Genomic DNA, 20,693 nt, shown 5'->3' on the forward strand with positions numbered 1-20,693 from the left:
TTTCTGTTGTCATACAGCACCACAGCCAAACTGTTCCCAATAATAATTTACCATATTTTTGTATGTATGTATGCATGCATGTATGAATGAATTAATGAATGAATGACAGGGTCTCATTCTGTCGCCCACGCTTCAATGCAGTGGTGCAGTCATGGCTCACTGCAGCTTCAATGGGCTCAAGTGATCCTCCCACCTCAGCCTTCCAAGTAGCCAGGACTGTAGGCACACATCACCATTCCCAGCTAATTTTTTAAAAAGCTTGTTGTAGGGACACAGTCTCATTATGTTGCCCAAGCTGGTGTTGGGCTTAAGTGATCCTCCTGCTTTGGCCTCCCAGAGTGCTGGGACTACAGGTGTGAGCCACCGTGCCCGTCCAATTTATCATGTTTTAAAAAGCTGTAGCTACGTGTACATTTTAACATAGGTTAAATAAATTATACCTCTTTATAGAAGCCTGAGTTTTAGGTGAATGTTAACCTTTTAATCCCATTCTGTCCTGAAAGTATAAATTTAATCCTTCGTTATCAGGCTTTGCAGTAATTCATGCTGTGATTTTTATTTGTACTGCTTATTAGTTATGTTTATTCAGTAATGCTTTAATTCCCTAAAACATTTAATTAAAGCCTTTTCCAGGAATAGGGCATAATCTTAAAAATTAACTAGTTGCAAAGGTAGTCAAAGTGAAAATAGAAATAGAATTATTTTATGCCAGTCTCAACACTATTATAATTCTCTAAAGTGATTTTCTTCTTTGAAGGACATTTTTGTTTGTTTGAGCCTAATAGCCTATAAATAAAGACAGACTCTTAAGGTAAAAGCTGATTTTCTTGGTGGCCTTAGGAACAGTGTTTCAAAATGCACAGTATATATGTATTTAGATGTTTGTTTTTTTAAAAAACTGAAATCTTGAAGAATGGAGAAAAACGTGAGATGCTCTATGTAATGGAGAACAAGGAGTTATTTTTCATGAAATGGTATATCAGGGAATTTTTACTTTGACTTGTAAGGGATGTGAAAAGATTTCGTGATGTTTCCAGGAACTGCCAACTCAGTTGATGCTTATTTGTTTATTTGTGGTATTGTCTTCTCTGACTTCCAGAGTGGGCTCTGTGGTCTGCTGTCTATCCTTATGACTGCCCACTGCTTCTCCTAATTTATAACAGTTATCTCATGTTACTGTAATTACCTCTCCAGTGCCTTTTTTCTTTCTAGGCTCTAAGGTTTATGAGGCCTAATAATTGTGGATATTTGTTTGCTGCTATGTAAGGGGTGCTTAATATTTATGGAATAAATGATGTAAACTAGTAGAAAACAGGGATTTATTCCCCAAAAGTAATTGCTTTGGTTCATGGCAATGTTTAAAGCACTGTAGATCTTGAAATGCATTGTATACATAAAGAACAATTGAGTTAGCTTTAATATTAGCGTTACTTTAGTCCAATTCATTGTATCTCTAGTAACTTGAATTATCTAAAATATTTATTTTATCATTTAATTTTAATTTTATTTATTTTATTTTTTGAGACAGCATCTCACTCTGTTGCCCAGGCTGGAGTACAAGTGGTACGATCTCGTCTCACTGCAACCCCTGCCTCCCGGGTTTAAGCAATTCTCGCAGCTTAGCTTCCCAGGTAGCTGGGACTACAGGCATGTACTGCCAGCCTGGCTAATTTTTGTGGTTTTTTTTTTTTTCTTTTTTTGTAGTGATGGGATTTCGCCGTGTTGTCCAGGCTGGTCTCGAACTCTTGAGCTCAAGTAATCTGCCCTCCTCAGCCTCCCAAAGTGCTGAGATTACAGGAATGAACTTACAGGCCTGACCTGGCTTGTTTTATTTCATTTTATTATTTTATTTTATTTTTGAGGTGCAGTCTTGCTCTGTTGCCCAGACTGGAGTGCAGGGGTGTGATCTCGGCTCATTGCAACCTCTGCCTCCTGTGTTCAAGCGATTCTCCAGCCTCAGCCTTCTGAGTAGCTGGGATTACAGGTGTGTGCCACCATGCCCAGCTAATCTTTGTGTTTTTAGTAGAGATGGGGCTTCGCCATGTTGCTCAGGCTGGTCTCGAACTCCTGAACTCAAAGTGATCTGCCCACCTTAGCCTCCCATAGTGCTGGGATTACAGGAATGAGCCACCACACCTGGCCTGTTTTATTTTTGAGACAGGGTCTTGCTCTGTTGCCCAGGCTTCAGTACAGTGACACAATCATGGCTTACTACAGCCTTGACCTGCCAGGCTCAAGGAGTCCTCCTGCCTCAGCCTCTGGAGTGGCTGAGACTACAGAAATATGCCTCCATGCTTTGCTAAGCTACTCATTTTAAATGCTATGTTATCCATCTTCTCTGAATAGTCATTTACTATATTTGGTTTTGGAAGTTATTTTGTACTTAAATCTTGTTCTTTGATATTTGATAGTTCTATGAGTTATTTAATTCATAATTATGAATTCAAACAAAATAATAAAATTATATTCTTAATATCTTACAGCTTCCTTAGGAAGTAAATCCATATTTTTCATAGTTGATAATGCAGGTACATTTCCAGATGGATAGAGGTTCCTGGACCTTGCCTACTACCTCTTCTCCATAAATCTATAATCTGCTGTGGGTCTTTGTGGCATTCCCACTGGCTTTGCCACCAGCCAATTGAGAATAGGGCCCTGGAGTGCTGCTTATTGTGATTTACCTTATTCTCGCACTGAGTCAAGTATAGACACAGCTTCTGTTTATTTCCCATGCTAGGTATGGGATGGTTGAAACATCTAGAGAAGATAAAAGCTCCTAGATAACAAAGGAAATTAATATGGAATTCATTTTACTCATAGTAGAAGTCAGAATCCTCACAATGGCATATAGGCTTACATGAACTGGTCCCTGATGTGTCTCTGACTTCCTGTCTTCCTATTCTGCTCCTTTCTCACTTGGTTTCATCACAGTGGCTTCCTTGCCGATTCTTGGACCTTCCTGCATTTCTGTACCTAAGGGTCTTTGCACCAGCTATTCTCTCTTGCCCTGAATATATGCATGACTCCATCCTTCAAGTCCTTGCTCAGATTTTTACCTTCTGAATGAGGTCTGCCTTGACCACCCTATGTAAACCTGCCTCCTCCTCCCACCCCCAGCCTTGATCCCTTGTACCCTGCTCTACTCTATTTTTTTTCCCATAGTACTTAATCACCTTCTACACTTTATTATTTATCATATTATTACTGGCTGTCTTTTGTCACTAAAATGTAAGCTTAACAAGGAAGAATTTATTTATCTGTTTTTGTTTTATTATGGTGGTGGTTGCTGTAATAAACAAGTGTATCTCAAATACTTAGAACACTGGTGTCTGGTATATAGAAGATGGTCAGTGATTATTTATTTAATAAATTATCAATTTGGCTTTTGCCAGAGTAAGTTTGATGTTTCTCAGCTTGTGACCCATAACTAGCCTGCCTCATACTCTCACCTCTGTCTTCTGTCTTTGTTATATGGCCCCTTCGAGTACACCTGATTTTTTTTTTTCCCCACAAGTCTAAATCCAAGAGAGCAAAGCCTAGAGAAATGAAAGGACACCCTTTACAGCCATCTGAATTCTGTTTTCAACCCTCCGTGGGATGATTGCTAAAGAAGAACTATACTCCATAGGAGATTGATCATACCCTATGGTCTAAATATGGCAGCTGTGTTAAGCTGTGGCTTTTTTTCTGTGTATTCCCAAGGCAGTTTTCATTTCCAAATCCATGGTGGTAATGAACTGCCTCACCTCTTATATTGTGCAAAGTTCAACCTAGAACAGAAATGACTGTGTAGTGGTAAACGGAATCACCAAGTTAATAGGACTAGGACCAGTATAATAAGTTTGCTCCTTTATACCTGTCCCACATATAAGTCCCTACGAATTAGGTGAATTGGGTTCTGGTTCTGAGTCTGTAACTGATTCATTGTGTGACCTTTGACCAGATTACTTAATTTATCTGGATTTATGTTTCTTCAGTTTTTAAGTTGAACTGGGTGTTTTTTTGTTTTTTGTTTTTTTCCTGTGCAGTTTAGCTGTATCATGAGAAATATTTTAAACTTTACAATTGTAGTAACCTTCTCTCAAAATGTTAGCACTTCATAATCATGTTATTATATATAAATTTATATTTGATAAGATGCTACATATTTAAAAACAGTTATGTACTTTCATAAGATAAACAGATTTGTGATAATTTGTTAGCTTTCAATAAACTAGGAAGTTGATTCTTTAGCCATGATAGATAACTCAGAGATTGTCTCCCCACCTTCCTATCTTCCTTCTTTCCCTTATTCTCTGTCCTTTGGATTATCTATTGTACAGTTTTACTTTATTTGCTTAGAGAACAAAAGGATGATCCTTTAAAGGTATTTTTCATGAATTTGCTTGTGAATCTATATTTTATTCATTAGTGTACTCCCTAGCATCCAACAGATTTTCTTGTGCTTAATAGGTGCTCCTTAAATGTTAATTGAATTAATGAATTTGCATTTATTTTTCCTCAATACTAAATTAACAAAGAAAGTGATTTTTAAATTTCTATTATTTTAAGAAAGGTGACTCTTTTGATGGTGGGACTTGATAATGCTGGTAAAACTGCAACAGCAAAGGGAATCCAAGGAGGTAAGCTGAAAATATTTATGTGCTTTCTGAACTCTATTAAATTATTCTGAATTATTTATTTATGTTAAGTTGCTTTATTCTTTATTAATTTGGTACAGATACTGTGCACTCCATTACTTTATATTCTTAGTATACTGGTGACTCATGGCAAGTAGGCTCTGGATTAATGGGACCAGACTATTCCCATGTTTCAGATTTGAATACATGCAGAGATGCAGAGACTCCTTGATGCCTTTGATCTGCTAAGAGGGAATAGTGTTTGTATTCTAGACAATAGGAAGGAAAATTCAAGAAGATGAGCTGCCCTGCTTTTAAGAATACCTATCTTCTACTTACATTTTCCTGGCTAGAAGTTAGTCACATGCCTGTGCTTATATGAAAGAGAGGTAGAAGTATAGGTAGGCAGCATAGTTCTCTTTGAATCTCTTGATGCTTTTTTTCAATATGATAAGTAATTTTTATAATTAAGTTATAGATAAGGCCTCTATATCATTAAATGGCTTTATATCATAGATACTGCATCTCATTGAATATTGAATATGTATCATACATACTACATCTCATTGAGTGTATCTCATTGAATGCTGGCTAGTCTTCTTTTTTTTTTTAATTTTTAATTTATTAGGTTTTTTTTTTGGTAGAGATGGGGTCTCCCTATGTTGCCCAAGCTGGTTTGGAATGCCTAGCCTCAAGCTATTCTTCTGCCTTGGCCTCCAAGAGTGCTGGGATTACAGGCATGAGCCACCACGCCCAGCCCGGCCAGGTAATCTTAATTTAATGCTTTGTGCTACAATATAGCAGTATCTATGCTAGTGACTTTGTTGGGCACCTAGAATGTATCACCAGTCAGGCATCTAACGTGAGTCCCTAACCCCGGGGCCATGGACCAATATCTGTCTGTGGGCTGTTAGGAACCAGCCTACAAAGCAGGAGGTAAGCGGCAGGCCAGTGAACAAAGCTTCGTCTGTATTTACAGCCTCTGCCCATCACTCACATTACTGCCCGAGTGCTGCCCCCTGTCAGATCAGTGGTGGCATTAGATTCTGAGGACCATGAACCCTATGTGAACTGCACATTCAAGAGATCTAGTTTACGTGCTCCTTATGAGAATCCAATGCCTAATGATCTGTCACTGCCTCCCATCACCCTCCAGCTGGGACTGTCTAGTTGCAGGAAAACAAGCTTAGGGCTCCTACTGATTGTACATTATGGTGAGTTGTATAATTATTTCAGTATGTATTACAATGTAATAATAATAGAAATAAAGTGCACAATAAATGTAATGTGCTTGAATCATCCTGAAACCACCTCCACCCTCCAGTCCATGGAAAAATTGTCTTCCACAAAACTGGTCCCTGGTGCCACTGATCTAAAGGGTAAGAATTGGGAGAAATGCATAACGTGTATTTGTTTCTGGAAACTGATGATTGCAGTAAGACATCGTGCTTACTAAATAGTGGAAGGGCATTTATTTATTAACAGGTTGCAAAACTCACTCTCGGCGAAAAACATTTTCTCACCTCAAATGCTACTCTGTAATGTTAAGTAAATTAGAAGTAAATCATCTGTTATTGTCTATGAATTTTTCTAAAGTCTATGCCTATGCTATCTTCTACGTTATATCTTTACAGGACACTCACCATCATTTAAACCAGTGGTCAGCAAACTTTTTCTGTGAAGAGCTGAATAGTAAATATTTTAGACCTTGCAGTCATCCAGTTTCCTTCTGAACTACAAAACTTTTACACTGTAGTGTGCAAGCAGCCATAGACAATCTGTATACAGGCTGGGCATGGTGGCTCACACCTATAATAATCCCAGCATTTTGGGAGGCCGAGGCAGGCGGATCACCTGAGGACAGGGGTTCAAGGCTAGCCTGGCCAACATGGCGAAACCCCATCTCTACTAAAAATACCAAAATTAACTCGGTGTGGTGGCACACACCTGTAATCCTAGCTGCTCCTGAGGCTGAGGCAGGAAAATTGCTTGAACCTGGGAGATGGAAGTTGAGTGAGCCGGGATCGCGCCACTGCACTCCAGCCTGGGCAACGGAGTGAGACTCCGTCTCAAAAAAAAAAAAAAAAAAAGGGAAAAAAAAGACAATCCGTATACAAATGAGCATGGCTAAGCTCCATTGAAAGTTTATTTACGGCACTGAAATTTGAATTTAATATAATTTTCCTGTGTTATGAAATGTTTTTCTTTTATTTTAGTCATTTAAAATGTAAAACACATTCTTAGCTTGTGGGCCGTACAAAAACAAGTGGAAAACCAGTTTTCACCTGGAGGCCGTGACACTTTCTTCTAACCTTCTTTTATCCATTCTTCTAAAGCCTGACATCATGGGAGCAGGCATCTTAGAATGTGCTAATCAGATTACCTAATTTGTTATGTATACTGGGCATGCTTAGAACATCCTCTTTCCTTTCTCTTATGTATTCCACCTCCATATATTCATAAGTTCCTTTTTCTGAGTCTAGAAAATGCTTAATGTCAAAACTGCCTTCAACTTTGAGCCCCACCCTTCATTCTCTTTTTGTCCTTCATCCCATATTTACTCTTCAGTTTCTTACTTTGAAGTTTTTTTTAGGACTCTAATTTCATAGAACTACTTGAAGCTTCCCAGATTTAAGCCTTCTCTTTCCTTTATATTTTTATGTTGTTCTCACTTCTTTAACTAGAGAGAATATCTACTGATCTTTAAAGATGTATTTTTGTCATGTAATCCCCTCTTTTATAAAGTCGTTTTTAATCCCCAACTGCCCCAACTGTTACTACCTTGATTAGTAGAACTGACCATGTCCGCTTTTTTGGCCTCCTCTTACTGATACCTACTTGGTCACTACTTAATTGCCTTTTGTTTGTGTATCTCTCTACTTCTTCAGGCTGTAAATTCTCTAAAGGCATTTTGCTCATTTTGGTGTCCCAATTGTTTAGACCATGCGCCTAGGTCTTCTTAAAACATCTCTCCCGTGGCTCCTACTTTTCTACTTATTTCTGATTCTTCTCAACCTTCTTTTTTGTTGTTGTTGTTTCTGTGCGAAATTGAGAAAAAACTGTCTGCTAGTTTCTTTTCAGATGTGTCTGCCTCCTCTCTGACTGTGTTGCCATTGGCTAAATCCAAACCCTCAGTTTCTTTTATCTGTAGTGTCTACAATAGCTTTTTTAAAAATCCATATTCTATTTATTTATTTATTTTTTATTTTTAAAAAATTTTTTGTAGAGATGAGTCTCACTATGTTGCCCAGGATGGTCTTGAACTCCTGGCCTTGAGTGATCCTCCTGCCTTGGCCTCCCAAAGCGTTGGGATAGTAGGCATGAGCCATTGAGCCTGGTCCATATTTTTTTGTTTTTTTAGAGACAGGGTATCATTTTGTCATCCAGGCTGGAGTTCAGTGGCATGATCATAGCTCATGTTATCTCAAACTCTTGGGCTCAAGCTGTCTCCTGCCTTAGCCTCCAGAGTAGCTAGACCACAGGCGTGCTCCACAATGCCTAGCTAATTTTTTTATTCACAATAGCTTTTTTTTCTTTTTTATTTTTAATTTTGTGAGTACATAGTAGGTGTGTATACTACGAGGTACATGAGATTTTTGTATAGGCATGCAATACATAATAATTTCATCATGAAAAATTGGGTATCCCCTGAAGCATTTATTCTTTGTGTTACTCTTTTAGTTGTTTTTAAATGTTCAATTAAATTATTGACTGTAGTCCCCCTGTTGTGCTTTCAAATACTAGGTTTCATTCTTTCTGTTTTTTTTCTCTATAACTTCTTAATATAAAAGTAATACCCCTTTCTGGAACTTTACTTTTTTAGATCAAACTTCTCTTCTTCATGGTTGTCAGTAATTGCATTAGTTGGACACAGGTTCAGTTGTTCTCACAGAGACCTAAAATAACAGTGGTTCAACAAGATAGATGTTTATTTCTTTCTCATAACAGCCTAGGCAAAAATAGTCTAGGACAGGTTTGTCAGCTCCATTGTGTTAGTACTCAGTTCTCTGTTCTATTTGCTTTGCCATCCTCAGTGTTCTCCCTCACCTACATGGTTGAAGGTAGTTCACTACAAAATGTGCATTTCAGCTACAAAGAAGGGGTAAAGGGTAAGGGGAGGCCATCCTCCTTTCCTTTAGGAGCTGAACCAGAAGCTGCTGCATCATTTTGGTTCACGTCATTGAAAAGAAGCAGTGGTGTTCCTGACCTGCTGTTCATATTGGCTCATTTGAACTAGCGAGATCCCTTTATGCATATCTCTTCCCAATTCTGTGTTCAGGTACCTCATATTGTTAGTTTGAAATCGGCCATGGTCGAAGTATTTATACTTTGGAAATTGGCAGATACCATACATGTATCAGGGTTCTCCTCCTCCAAATGTTTAACAACATATCGCTAGCTAGCCTCCTCTCATGGCCACCCCTAGCTGCCATAGTAGTTGGGGATTATAGTCTTGTAAGCAGTCATGAGCCTAGGTAAAAAAAATCTAGGATTCTCTTGACTATCAAATAGTGTTTCCTAATAGAGAACTATTGTTATTTTTGGTGCAAAAATTATTTGTTTAGATTGGTCCCTAGCATTTTTGGATATTACCTTGTCTTCATTATATTGCAGTTATTTGTGATTTGTGAAGAGAAAAAAACAAAAAAATTATATATATATATGTTTCATATGTAGTTGTATGTGTGTGTGTTTGTGTGTATATTTCCTCAATAGACTAAGAGCTCTGTGAGATCAGATCAGAAGATGGATTTTATTAATCTTTGTATTTCTAAAACCATACATAGTACTTAGCTTATAAGAAATGCTCAAAAATTGATTGATTATTTATTTGCATTTTATCTTGGACTTTCTAGAGATGGTGTCTTACCATATGTACTTTATTGAAATTCTCAGAATTGAGGACCATGCGTCTTTTTGTTCCTGGTTCTTGTATGATTTCTCATCTATAATGGGCCCTAAATACATGTACAAGGATAGATGGATAAATATATGGAAGGGCAAAAGAAAGGATGGATGTATGGGATAGCAGCTTCAGTTATCTCAGTGGTTTGGTGGTGTAGTATTGAGCCCTATATACTTTGTGCTGAATGCTAAGGATACAAAGACATGGTCCCATGTGTTCGGAAGGTATAGGCTATTGTGAAGATCAGCAGAGGACAGATTATTATGATAGAGGTAAAGGTGACAGTAGAAGTAGGAAGAATCATCGGAAAAGGATTTATGGGGAAAGTTGTACCTGAACATTTAGTCTTAAGTTGTGAAACACAAATGCTGAGTAGGAATCAGAGGAAAGAATAGAAGGTGTTCCACATATCAGAAAAAAAAAAAAAACAGGCTTTGGGAGTCCTGAAGACCTCTGAGGCCTGTCTCTGCCTACAATATAACCTTGCAAAAATTCCTTAATCTGAATTGGTTTACTGGGCATATTGCCATCATTTTATCTGTACTTGAATTGCTCCCTCTGCCTAAAATATAGTTCTCCCTTCTCCGTTACAATTATGTAGCTTTTATGTGTTCACTCACAATGAAGTCTTCAAGATTTCATTTCTTCTCTGAAAGCCTCTCTAGACCATAACTTGCCCCTCCCTTTTTCAGCTTCTTTCCCTTGAATTCCTACATGCTATCATCTCTAGGTTTTTTTTTTTTCTTTAAGAACGTACAAATTCTGTGTTATTCCTATTAATATTCCGCTTCTCTATATTACATTGTACTTTGAGGACAGCAATCATATACCTCTTTGCACCCTTGATGCCTAACAAAGTCCTGGTACCGAGGAGATGTTTGATACTTGTTAGTTCCCTTATTCCTACTTCAGCATAGTTGATTTGTTTTCACGGATGATTGCCTGGAGTTCCTCTCTATTCATACTGAAAGACAGCTGCCTATTTTATCCACACAAACTAGTTCTGGTTAGGCTTAGATCACATTTTTAAATGCCTAGTGTAATCCTGTTTCTGGAAAATCATGCTGCTTATATGTCTAACTTTACCTTTTTCTCTTTCTAGGTAATGAATGTATTAGCAAAAGTATGACTTGTAGTGGCTTTTAACTTTCTTCAGGTGCTGTGTAAACTTCACTAAGGCGCTTACCAAGAGATTGGTGTCTTGCAAGTCTGTTTCTCAGTCACACCTAAGTTTAGCGAATGCCTTTCAAATTAATCTTTGTAATAGCACATGTTTTGCTAAATGTGGAAATAAGACCCTCTAAACACCAGTGTTGTTCAGTAGAACTTTCTGCAGTGATGGGAATGTTCTATGTTGGCTCTGTCCAGTAGGATGGACCACTAGCCACATGTGGCTTTTTTTTTTTTTTTTTTTTTAACTCTAGATATTACCCAGACTGGTCTCAAATTCCTGGCCCCAGGTGATCCTTCTGCCTCAGCCTGCCAAAGTGCTGAGATTCAGGCCTAAGCCACTGTATCCAGCCACCACATATGGCGTTTGAACACTTAAAATGTAACTGATGCAACTGAGAAACTGAATTTTTAATTTTATTTTAGTTTATTTAAATTTAAATTTAAAAAGTCTCATGTGGCTTGTGGCTATTGTTTTGACCATGCAGCTCTGAACAGTGTTTTCTGTGGGATAATATTTATAGTGGATTCCAGTGATGAAGAAAAAATAGAAGAAAAAAATATGAAGTTTGAACTCTTCTCTATAGCCATGAGTCAGCAGGCCATTAATCTTTCATGAGTTCTCTTTTCTATTCCTTTATTTTCATGCCTCTCTGAAAAGAGGCTATTACTATCACTTCCAGTCAGTCTAGAGACTTTTGCAAGATTAATCTTAATAAAGCACTATTTCAGTCACCTTGATTATATCATTGGTCTGCCAGATATTTTCAATAGCTCCTTGTTCTCTATCTTCAGAACCCTCTTCTGTTTGCATTCCTAATCTTAAGGATTTGCTGCAGGCACAATGTTCAATTTGTTCTTATTCCTTTACTTTGTCATTTCCCTTCCTCTTCTGCCTGTTTAAATCCTACACAGCTTTAAGGCCTAAATTCTGTCTCTCCTATGATGTCTTTTAAGATCCTCAGGTATCTTTTAAATCTCTTATTGTCATTATCACTCCTTGACAGTTCATATACATCCTGTATCTTCTTTATGTTTTCCAAAATATGTTCCTATAGAAAGAATGAAATCTACTTTTTGTTGTAAGCTGCCCTTAAACGTCTCTTTATTACAAATATAGCTTTAATTCAGCTAATTAAAAAACAGCGATCTTATTTTTATAGCTTCTCTCATTCTTTGTTTCTTCTAAACTCTTCTATTCTCTAAGTGTTCGTGGTTTTCTTTATAACTCCACAGATGTTTTAACAGCCCCTAGGGATAGCTGTGGTATTGAAAGGTTGACATTTTTATTGTTTGTAACTTGGATAGTAAATAGCCTTAAAGGCAAGAGAGTTTATTCATTTATTAATTCAGCAGCTACTTATTAAGTACCTACTATATGCTAAGTGCGGGTTTTATATCAGGAGAAAGAAAGATTCCTATCTGCATGGAGTAAAATTTCTAGTTTGATATTCTGGCCTGTCCCCAGACCAGTATGCTTCCATATAATGTTTATTCTGTCAGTGAATGCTAAATACTTCACTTGGTGCTAAAATTTTAGTTGAAAAATTAATGTTATCAATTAAAGTCTAAAGATTTTTTTTTTTTTTTTTTGTATCATTTGAAACAGAATACCCTGAAGATGTAGCTCCCACTGTTGGATTTTCAAAAATTAACCTTAGACAAGGAAAGTTTGAAGTCACCATCTTTGACTTGGGAGGTGGAATAAGAATTCGGGGAATCTGGAAGAATTACTATGCTGAATCCTATGGGGTAATATTTGTTGTGGATTCCAGTGATGAAGAGAGAATGGAAGAGACAAAAGAGGCTATGTCAGAAATGCTAAGACATCCTAGGATATCGGGAAAACCTATATTGGTGTAAGTAATGTTAGCATTGTAAATGTAGGGACGGTGGCATTGGCCACTAAAGAAATTTACCTGTTACAGACTACTGAATAAGCTAAAATAGTCATGCTTTAGTATACTAAAATGTATGTAATTAACTGGGAGTTGTTAATTTACTGAGGCCTTGTAATGCTGTCTGTAGGGAAAAAGGGCTAAGGCTATATAGAATTCTTAAAAGTGGATATCTTAGATATTCAAATATTAACTCATTGTTTTATGTGATAGTTTACTTTTTATAGAATTTTGCATTTTGAAATATTCCATTAACAAGGTTCTAAAATATCTCTTAATTTTTTCCCTTTTAATAATTTGTGTTTTGCTTTTGTCCTTTTTTTCTTAAAGAGTATTATTGTTTCAGAGTTATGTAAATGGTTTATTTTTCTAATACCACATTGATTTCTCAGTTTTCACTTCTACATTTCCGTATTGGACATGTGATTGTTATCAAATTAGACATACACTTACATGATTGCGTCCATGTGGGTGAACATTTTTTAAAAACAAAGTGACAAAGGACTCTTGTACTAGCAGCCCTCATAGCATTTATGCATAGTAAACAGTAGATGGTGCTATAGCCATGAGGCATAGCAAACTGAAAGTAGTTTAAATTGCTCTTTAACTTGGAGTAAACTAAATGTTTGCCCTTGCCTTCTTGTTCCTTTTCCCTTGTTATGGTTCACTATTAAGGATTAAAAAAAAAAAAAAAAAAATCAACCTCTCACGTGGTTAGATGAAAAATTGTAGAGTTTCTCTGTGGTCTTCAGTAGTAAATGAACATTTTTAAATGAGGTGATTTGGAAGCTCTGATTGCAAAAGTTAAAACTGTATTATATGATTATTGGTAAAGTTTATAGTTTTAAATTTTTATATATTAGAGAAGTTATTTGATTTGTATAAGTAATTCTCATGTTTATTGAATCTAAAGGAAAACTTTTAACAGGGATATGTATGAAGAGAGAACTTTGCTGAACCACATAGGCTAAATTGGTATTTACAAATGTTTAAGCAGGGAATTAGTGATATCTAAAGTAAAAAATATTAATGGTGGTTATTTGTAAAACAATATTATGTACTTTTTAAAAACTAGTCATTTAATTTTTTTCATTTACTCTTTTATAGATTTATTCATTAATACATGCATTAATTCAACAAATATTTCTTTGGGCATCTACTATTTGCCAAGCATAGCTCTGGGGTTGGGGATGTGTTTGGGAATAAGAACAAAAATCCAAGTTAGACCTCAGGAGCTTACATTCTAGGAGGTGAGATATACACTAAATAGAATTAGTAAGTTACATTATATATTAGATCATAAGTGAATTGAAAACAATGAAACAAGTAAAAGAATATCAGAAAGCCTATGGTAGTAGTGATGATAAGGACATGTTGCTCTTATAATTAGGATAATCCTAATAGGCCTTATTGAGAAGCTGACATTTGAAGTGAGGGAGGCAGTCATGCAGATATCTGTGGAAACGGCTCAAAGTAGGGGTATCCAGTTGTTAAGTGACTACAGTGATTACTGGGTAATCAAATAACAACAAGATATTTGCTTTCAATTCTGTCACCTCTCTCAGCTGGTGAATTTCCTGAATAGAAAAGAAAATACACAACTACTGTGATTGCTTCACCATTATAAACGCATAGTTAGTGAGAGTTTACAAAGATATAAGAATTAATTATGGACAGTGTAATATGTTTATGAAATATAGAATGGTTTGCCATTTGACCAGATTTTCTCATGGGAGTTTTACAATCATAGAGTTTTATTACTAAAGGGAAACTGCTTTTTGGAAGGAATGTGGTTCAAAAATATACAAAATGTACACAAAAGTACACATTCTTAATAAATTTCAAAGATATAGGGAAAAGTTTTTTTATATGTATTTTTATTGATATTTAGTAGTTGTACATATGTGGAAAAGAATATTTAAAAACTTGATTGACTTACCATCCAGAGCCAGCCACTGTTAGCATGTTGATGAATTTCCTATGCATATATATTTATGAGACATGTAATGTATACAGTATTCATATAATAAATACAATTTTGGGCCAGGCACGGTGGCTCATGCCTGTAATCCCAGCACTTTGGGAGGCCAAGGTGGGCGGATCACGAGGTCAGGAGATGGAGACCATCCTGGCTGACATGGTGAAACTCCGTCTCTACTAAAAATACAAAAAGTTAGCTGGTGTGCATACCTGTAGTCCCAGCTACTCAGGAGGCTGAGGCAGGAGAATTGCTTGAAACCCGGGAGGTGTAGATTGCAGTGAGCCAAGATCACGCCACTGCACTCTAGCCTGGGTGACAGAGCAAGACTTTGTCTCAAAACAAACAAACAAATAAATAAATGAAATTTTGTATCCTGCTCTTTTTTTTAAATATGTTTATAAACACCTCTCGAATGTCTGCCTAAGCCCCATATTTGAAAGTTCTCCTGTTTACCTTTTTTTCTCTGACTTGCAATTAATTTCTCGTATTGATATTACTGTCTTTTCAATCTCTTTACTACTCCTTTTCCCTTTAGTGTTACCTGTCTTCAATTCCTCTTCTCTGATCACCTGTGTTGCTGATAGGAACAGTCCCTTAACCAGTCTCTAACTGCCAGTCTTGCCTACCCTCCAAGCTCTCCTTTACATTGCCAGCAGTTCTTTTATTTGTTATTTTTCAAATTACAAAACTGGTACATGCTTGTGATGACCAGTGAAACAATACAAGAATATGTAAAGAATATGAGACTTTTAAAAATACAATTTTGATAATTTTACTACTTCTTAGCTTAAAGTCCTTCAAGTTCCTTTCATAGCTCCATGCATATTAGAAATTCTTTTTTTTTTTAAACTAATATAACCCCTGCGACTAGAAATAATGTCTAGCGTATAATGGGTCTGGCACTGACAGATCTGCTGTATAATAAGTAGGAAAGATGTTCAGCGAACAGTGCTAAGCTCAGTGCTAGGGGATGGGGGCTGTGGAAGGGTAGCAGGAGGGGATACCTGTATTAGAGTCAGGTGGCAGTTCTCTTTGTTGCACACAGCTTCCTCCTTACTGCCCACAGACATCTGGACCACTCAGATGCCAAATACATTTACAGCATCTAATTTCTTCTGCCTGCGCCTTATCTGAGCCTAAACTAGTTGAGATAACTTACGCACAGTGCCTCTTAGAAGTCATTTTAATGCTTGGATAACTTTGTCCTCCTACCCCCAATAACAAGCAAGCAGAAAACAACAGACCTGTGAAAAGATTCATTTAATAGAAAGAAATTAATCTAAAGATTAAGAATCTTTTCTATAATCACAAAATTACAAATTGACATGTTTTTTGTGGGAAGTAGAGTGGATGACTACAGTAGCAGGTTATGACAATTTTTAGTTCTTCTCTACTTGTTCCTACACACAAGCCTGACAGCATGTGTGATGGCAAGTCAGGCCTTGGCCAGTGTCTCAGTCTGTTTTCCTGCTGCCGATAAAGTCATACCCAAGACTGGGAAAAAAAAGAGGTTGAATTGGACTTACAGTTCCACATGACTGAGAAGACCTCAGAATCATGGCGGGAGGCAAAAGGCAGTTCTTACATGGTAGTGGCGAGAGAAAATGAGGAAGATGCAGAAGCAGAAACCCCTGATAAAATCATCAGATCTCGTGTGGCTTATACACTACCATGACAACAGTATGGGGGAAACTGCCCCCATGATTGAAATCGTCTCCCACCAGTCCCTCCCACAACACAGAATTATGAGAGTACAATTCAAGATGAGATTTGGGTGGGGACACAGAAGTAAACCGTATCAGCCAGATTTTACTTGATGTCACAGACTGGAAGTTTTTCTTGAAAAGTCAGAATCAGAATATCACTAGGCTTCTTTGTTTTATTAGCTCAGAAGTTCTTTTTGGCAGTTATATAGCATTTATTAATCAGCATAATATGTTAATTAAAATCTTCTGAAATAAGTGGTGAAAAGTTGAAAAATCATTAGTTTAGGGAGGAGACAGAGTCTGGAACCTGGATTCTTAAGAGCTACTGTGAATTTGGTGATAAGTAACTTTACTTCTTTGGGCTTAAATGCCTCTTCTATAATAAAAGTAGCTGTAAAATATTCTAATTCTTTGTATTCAGCTGTGTAGAGTGGCATGAACCAGAAACAATTTCAATAAAAATTAAAAATGGTATGCATTCCTTTTAAAGAGAGTAAAAATAAATGCCATGCAAACATTATGCTTTGTAATCATATTAACCTACAAAATCCTTTTTCTCTCACATCAACTATTTAGAAATTAACTTTAGCCTGTACTGTAAGGTATGAATTATGTTATCTACTCTTGCCTGCTCCACACCCCCAACTTAACTATTTAGAGCTTAATCAATCTGGCTGGCCCTTGAGATTTTTTAAAAAAAAATACAAACAAAAAACCTTCAAACTAGGTAGTCTTGACAAAGAAGGCCTTTCCAAGGGAAAAAGTAAACAGGTTTTGCAACTTTATAAATAGTGCAGAAAGCAGCAGTAATCCCAAATTTTAAGCTCAACATCCAGTATAGACGTTTTCCATTAATAGTACAAGGCATGATTTGTTGATTAACTGAGGAATAAACTGAGCTGCGAGGTGTTTTAAACAGCTTAATCTGTTGAAACTTTCAGCAGTCCAGGGTTACACTGATGTCATAAGAAGGCACATGCTCTTTCTACACCCCCTCTTGCTAGTACCTGTGGAGTCTTAAAAGTTGGCCTCAGAGAGAGAAAAAATTACCCCTTCTTTTTATAGTTGAATCCCCTAATGCTTTTAACCAGGGTAATCCTGGAGAGGCACAGGCTAAAATTTTCTCTTAGGATAATAACAATTCTAGTTGTGTTAGCATTCTTGAACTACTGGAAGGTGCCACTTTTCTCATTACACACTGCCTGCCATTCTGTGGAGTTACATGAACTAACTTAACTTTTGGCCAGTCTTCACAAATTGAATGATTACAACAAAAAAAATGCGATACATATATAGAGTTTCACTTGAGGCAGACAACATAATATTTCTGATTTGATCTTACTGGATGTTATGAATATTCCAATGAAAAAGTTTCTTGGCTACTCTGGGCACACTGCCTATGGGTAGCCTTCCTCTTCAAGGAGCAGTACAAATACATTAGACAGACAGACAGACAGACAGATATTCTTGACCCAGGGTCTTTGCACCATGAGTGGTTTCCCAAGATCCTCTGCAATCATACACACAATCCCAAGTGTATGTGCTTTTTTCTTGTGAGCAGATCCTAAAGAAGTTTGCAACTAAAAAGATTGAAAACCCTGTCAGTGAGTTTCCATATTAGGAGAAACAATAGCCAGGCTTTAATTATTACTTTTTCAACATGAGATTTTGTTTTGTTTGTTTCCAACCTTTATATGCTTATCTGACTCACCTTCCTTCTAGGCAGTATTACAGCATAATGTTAGTTGGCAAGTTTCTTTTAGTAATATTCTTTATTGTAAGTACCCAGGAGAAGTTAGATAGGTTATGATTATCCTAATACAGTTATCAGAAATTGAATCAAATGTACTTTTATTATGTTAGACGTCTAAATAATAGAGAATCCGAGTGCTGTTTTAGAATGCTGGAGACCTATAAATATGGAATTATGGTCTGCCTATGTCACATAATCAGTTGATCCTTAGATAGAGTAGTGAGTCCCCTAATTTACTAATTTCACCCTCTGAAACTCCTACTTATTGAATTTATAAGGCCTATTGGCTTAAGATTTCTCCCCTTTCACTGGAGCCTTACCACACTGTCATCTTCATTAATGTCATTTACTTATATGTTGACTCATCTTCAGATGTCCTTATTGAATGTGTCCTTTTGTCTCTTAACAACATTCATCTTCATAGCAACTGTAATTTACAGTAAAGCTTCTCAGCTGATTGATTTTGTAGATAATTTAAGCACTGGGAGCCTGCAGAGGTCCCCATCCCTGCCGCCCCATCACTTCAATCTAGTTAAAAACAAAATAACACAGAAAAAAACTCTTTGGCAGTGTTACTAGGCAGCAAGATATTGTCCATACCACCTGCATCAGCATCAGCTGAGACCTTCAAAATTTTTGACAGTGAGACCAGATGTACTTTGGGGTTTTTTTTTCCCACACATGCTCTCCAGATCATTCTGATTCATAGCAAAAATTGACAACTACTGGTGTAGGAGAAAGTGTGAGTCAGAAAGGCCCTAAATAGGTTATTTAATCTTTCTAAGCTTTTATGTCTGCACTTGTAAATAGGGATTATAATACCTGTCTTGTTATGTGAATTCCAAATAATGCATTTAAAGCCTTTCAAGCCTCTATTACAGTGTTTCACTAGTGTTCTGTAAATGCAACGGTGGATATGAATATTGTTATTGATAATATACTGTGTCCAGGTGTAGATGAATTAGGAGAACCAGTTTCAAAGTATTTCATTTTACAAATTCAAGCTCTATGAAGCTTGTAATTACAGAAAATGGCACAGTTTGGTAGTTATGAATATGAGCTTTAGTGCTTACAGTAATTTTTATTTTTATTATTGCATGCTTTTAGTATTGCAATATTTTGCCTTCACCTATTTTAAGAATTTTTTTTCCCTTTAAGGTTATTATTTTAAGAAAAAATAACTACTTTTAGTGCCTATTAAGTGTGTATATAAAATACACAAAATGCTACAACTAATTAAGTTATCGTGTTATCTGTTTTGTGTAAGGTGATACTAATTGGTTTGAAAACAGAACAATGAAAACGGTTTCTGAGACATTGCTCTGTGATGATTTTTTTTGTGCTTAAGTTTTGCTTTAAAAGCAGTATGTTCTAATATAAAATGCTGAAAGAAAATAACTATTTTACAAATTCATCTGGATGTAATTATACTAATGAATATTAAATAGTACTTAATATTATCAGTTTTCATAATAAACGATTTAGGAACTATTATAAACATGTATCGCTAAGGCTGTAGAAAAATATTTAGAAGGAACAACAGAGAGACATCTATCACTAGTCAGCTGTGGAGTTTATAATCTTTTAAATTTATCCCTTTTTATAATGTTTCTTAAACATTTGAAGCTGAGATACATGAAACATCTTTTTCTCTAGCGATGCTTGATAATTGACACAATAGAAAGCTCTTCAATTTTGTGATATTTTATAAATTAAAAATTATTTTGTATTGTTTATGAAATACATATTTTACATATACAAATTCAGTCATTTCAAATACCCCAACCTCTCTTGACATATTTTCCTTCATTGTACATACCTGGAAAAGCCACCGTCTTGGTCAGACCCAGTCACCTACACATTCTATGTTAGCACACAAATACCAAACATTGATAGATTAGTAATACATGACTGTGATGGCTGGTCTCATATTAAAGTTATCATGACTGCCTGATTATCTTCTTATCTTAGAATGTTTGTTGTTCTCTCAAAATGACAGTTTCCCTCCTTGTCCTCTCTGTCTGTTCTCCCTTAACCCCACTGTGCTTTCAGTTTTTGCCTGGGTTCTTTAAGGAAATAGAAACTATCACACAAGAATATTCTCATGTTTCCCACTACCACATTTACTCAACTGTCTGCTTTTATTCCTAAACCCTGCCGTTTCTTCTGTAGTGTGGAAGAAGGGTTTCTCTTCCTACCCAAGTTCAGGTGCTTCATATTCCACCTCTTTCTGCTTTTGTATAATAGTATCCCTTCCCTTTCTTATGTGAGGAGTTTCTCTCTCTGGATCTTTCCTGTCAGCAGAATGTGCTTTCCTGTTTCTTGCCTGGAAGTATAGTGGAATCCTTTCACTCTACATATCTCTCTAACTATTGATTACTTTTTATAGTACCTTATTCAAACTTCTGGAAAGAGTTGCCTGTAGTGGCTGCTGTATTTCTTCATGTCACATTCTTTCCTCAGCAGACTCCATTTGTGCTTCTATTTCTGTAATTCCTTGATACTGTTCTTCTTGGAGTCAGTAATTGTCTTCATGCTGCCAAATCTATTGTTATTTTACTGCTCTTATTTTCCCTAAAATTGATTGTTTCTTCACATTTTTCCTTCTTTAAACTCTCCTCTTGCATTGGTTTTCCTTATACCTCATTGACAGTTTCAGT

The 20,693-nt window shown here is 36.4% G+C and overlaps 1 protein-coding gene across 8 annotated transcripts in view; it reads left to right on the top strand.

Moving 5' to 3' along the window:
* The window catches only part of ARL13B (ADP ribosylation factor like GTPase 13B), a 73,527-nt gene that overhangs the window by 10,920 nt on the left and 41,914 nt on the right, over positions 1-20,693 (top strand). For 4 of the 8 annotated variants that reach the window (XM_009198563.4, XM_003893819.5, XM_009198573.4 and 1 more), the window contains exons 2-3: positions 4,552-4,622; positions 12,305-12,554. The exons of 1 other annotated variant lie outside the window; for it this stretch is intronic. In XM_009198563.4, the coding sequence (XP_009196827.1) occupies positions 4,552-4,622; positions 12,305-12,554 (321 nt within the window). Of the gene's footprint in view, positions 1-4,551; positions 4,623-5,263; positions 5,386-12,304; positions 12,555-20,693 lie in introns of all 8 variants that reach the window. 3 more of the 8 variants (XM_009198569.4, XM_009198576.4, XM_009198588.4) reach the window with 3 other exon arrangements.

Source organism: Papio anubis, chromosome 2 (genome assembly GCF_008728515.1).
Source record: "Papio anubis isolate 15944 chromosome 2, Panubis1.0, whole genome shotgun sequence".
NCBI lineage: Eukaryota > Metazoa > Chordata > Mammalia > Primates > Cercopithecidae > Papio > Papio anubis.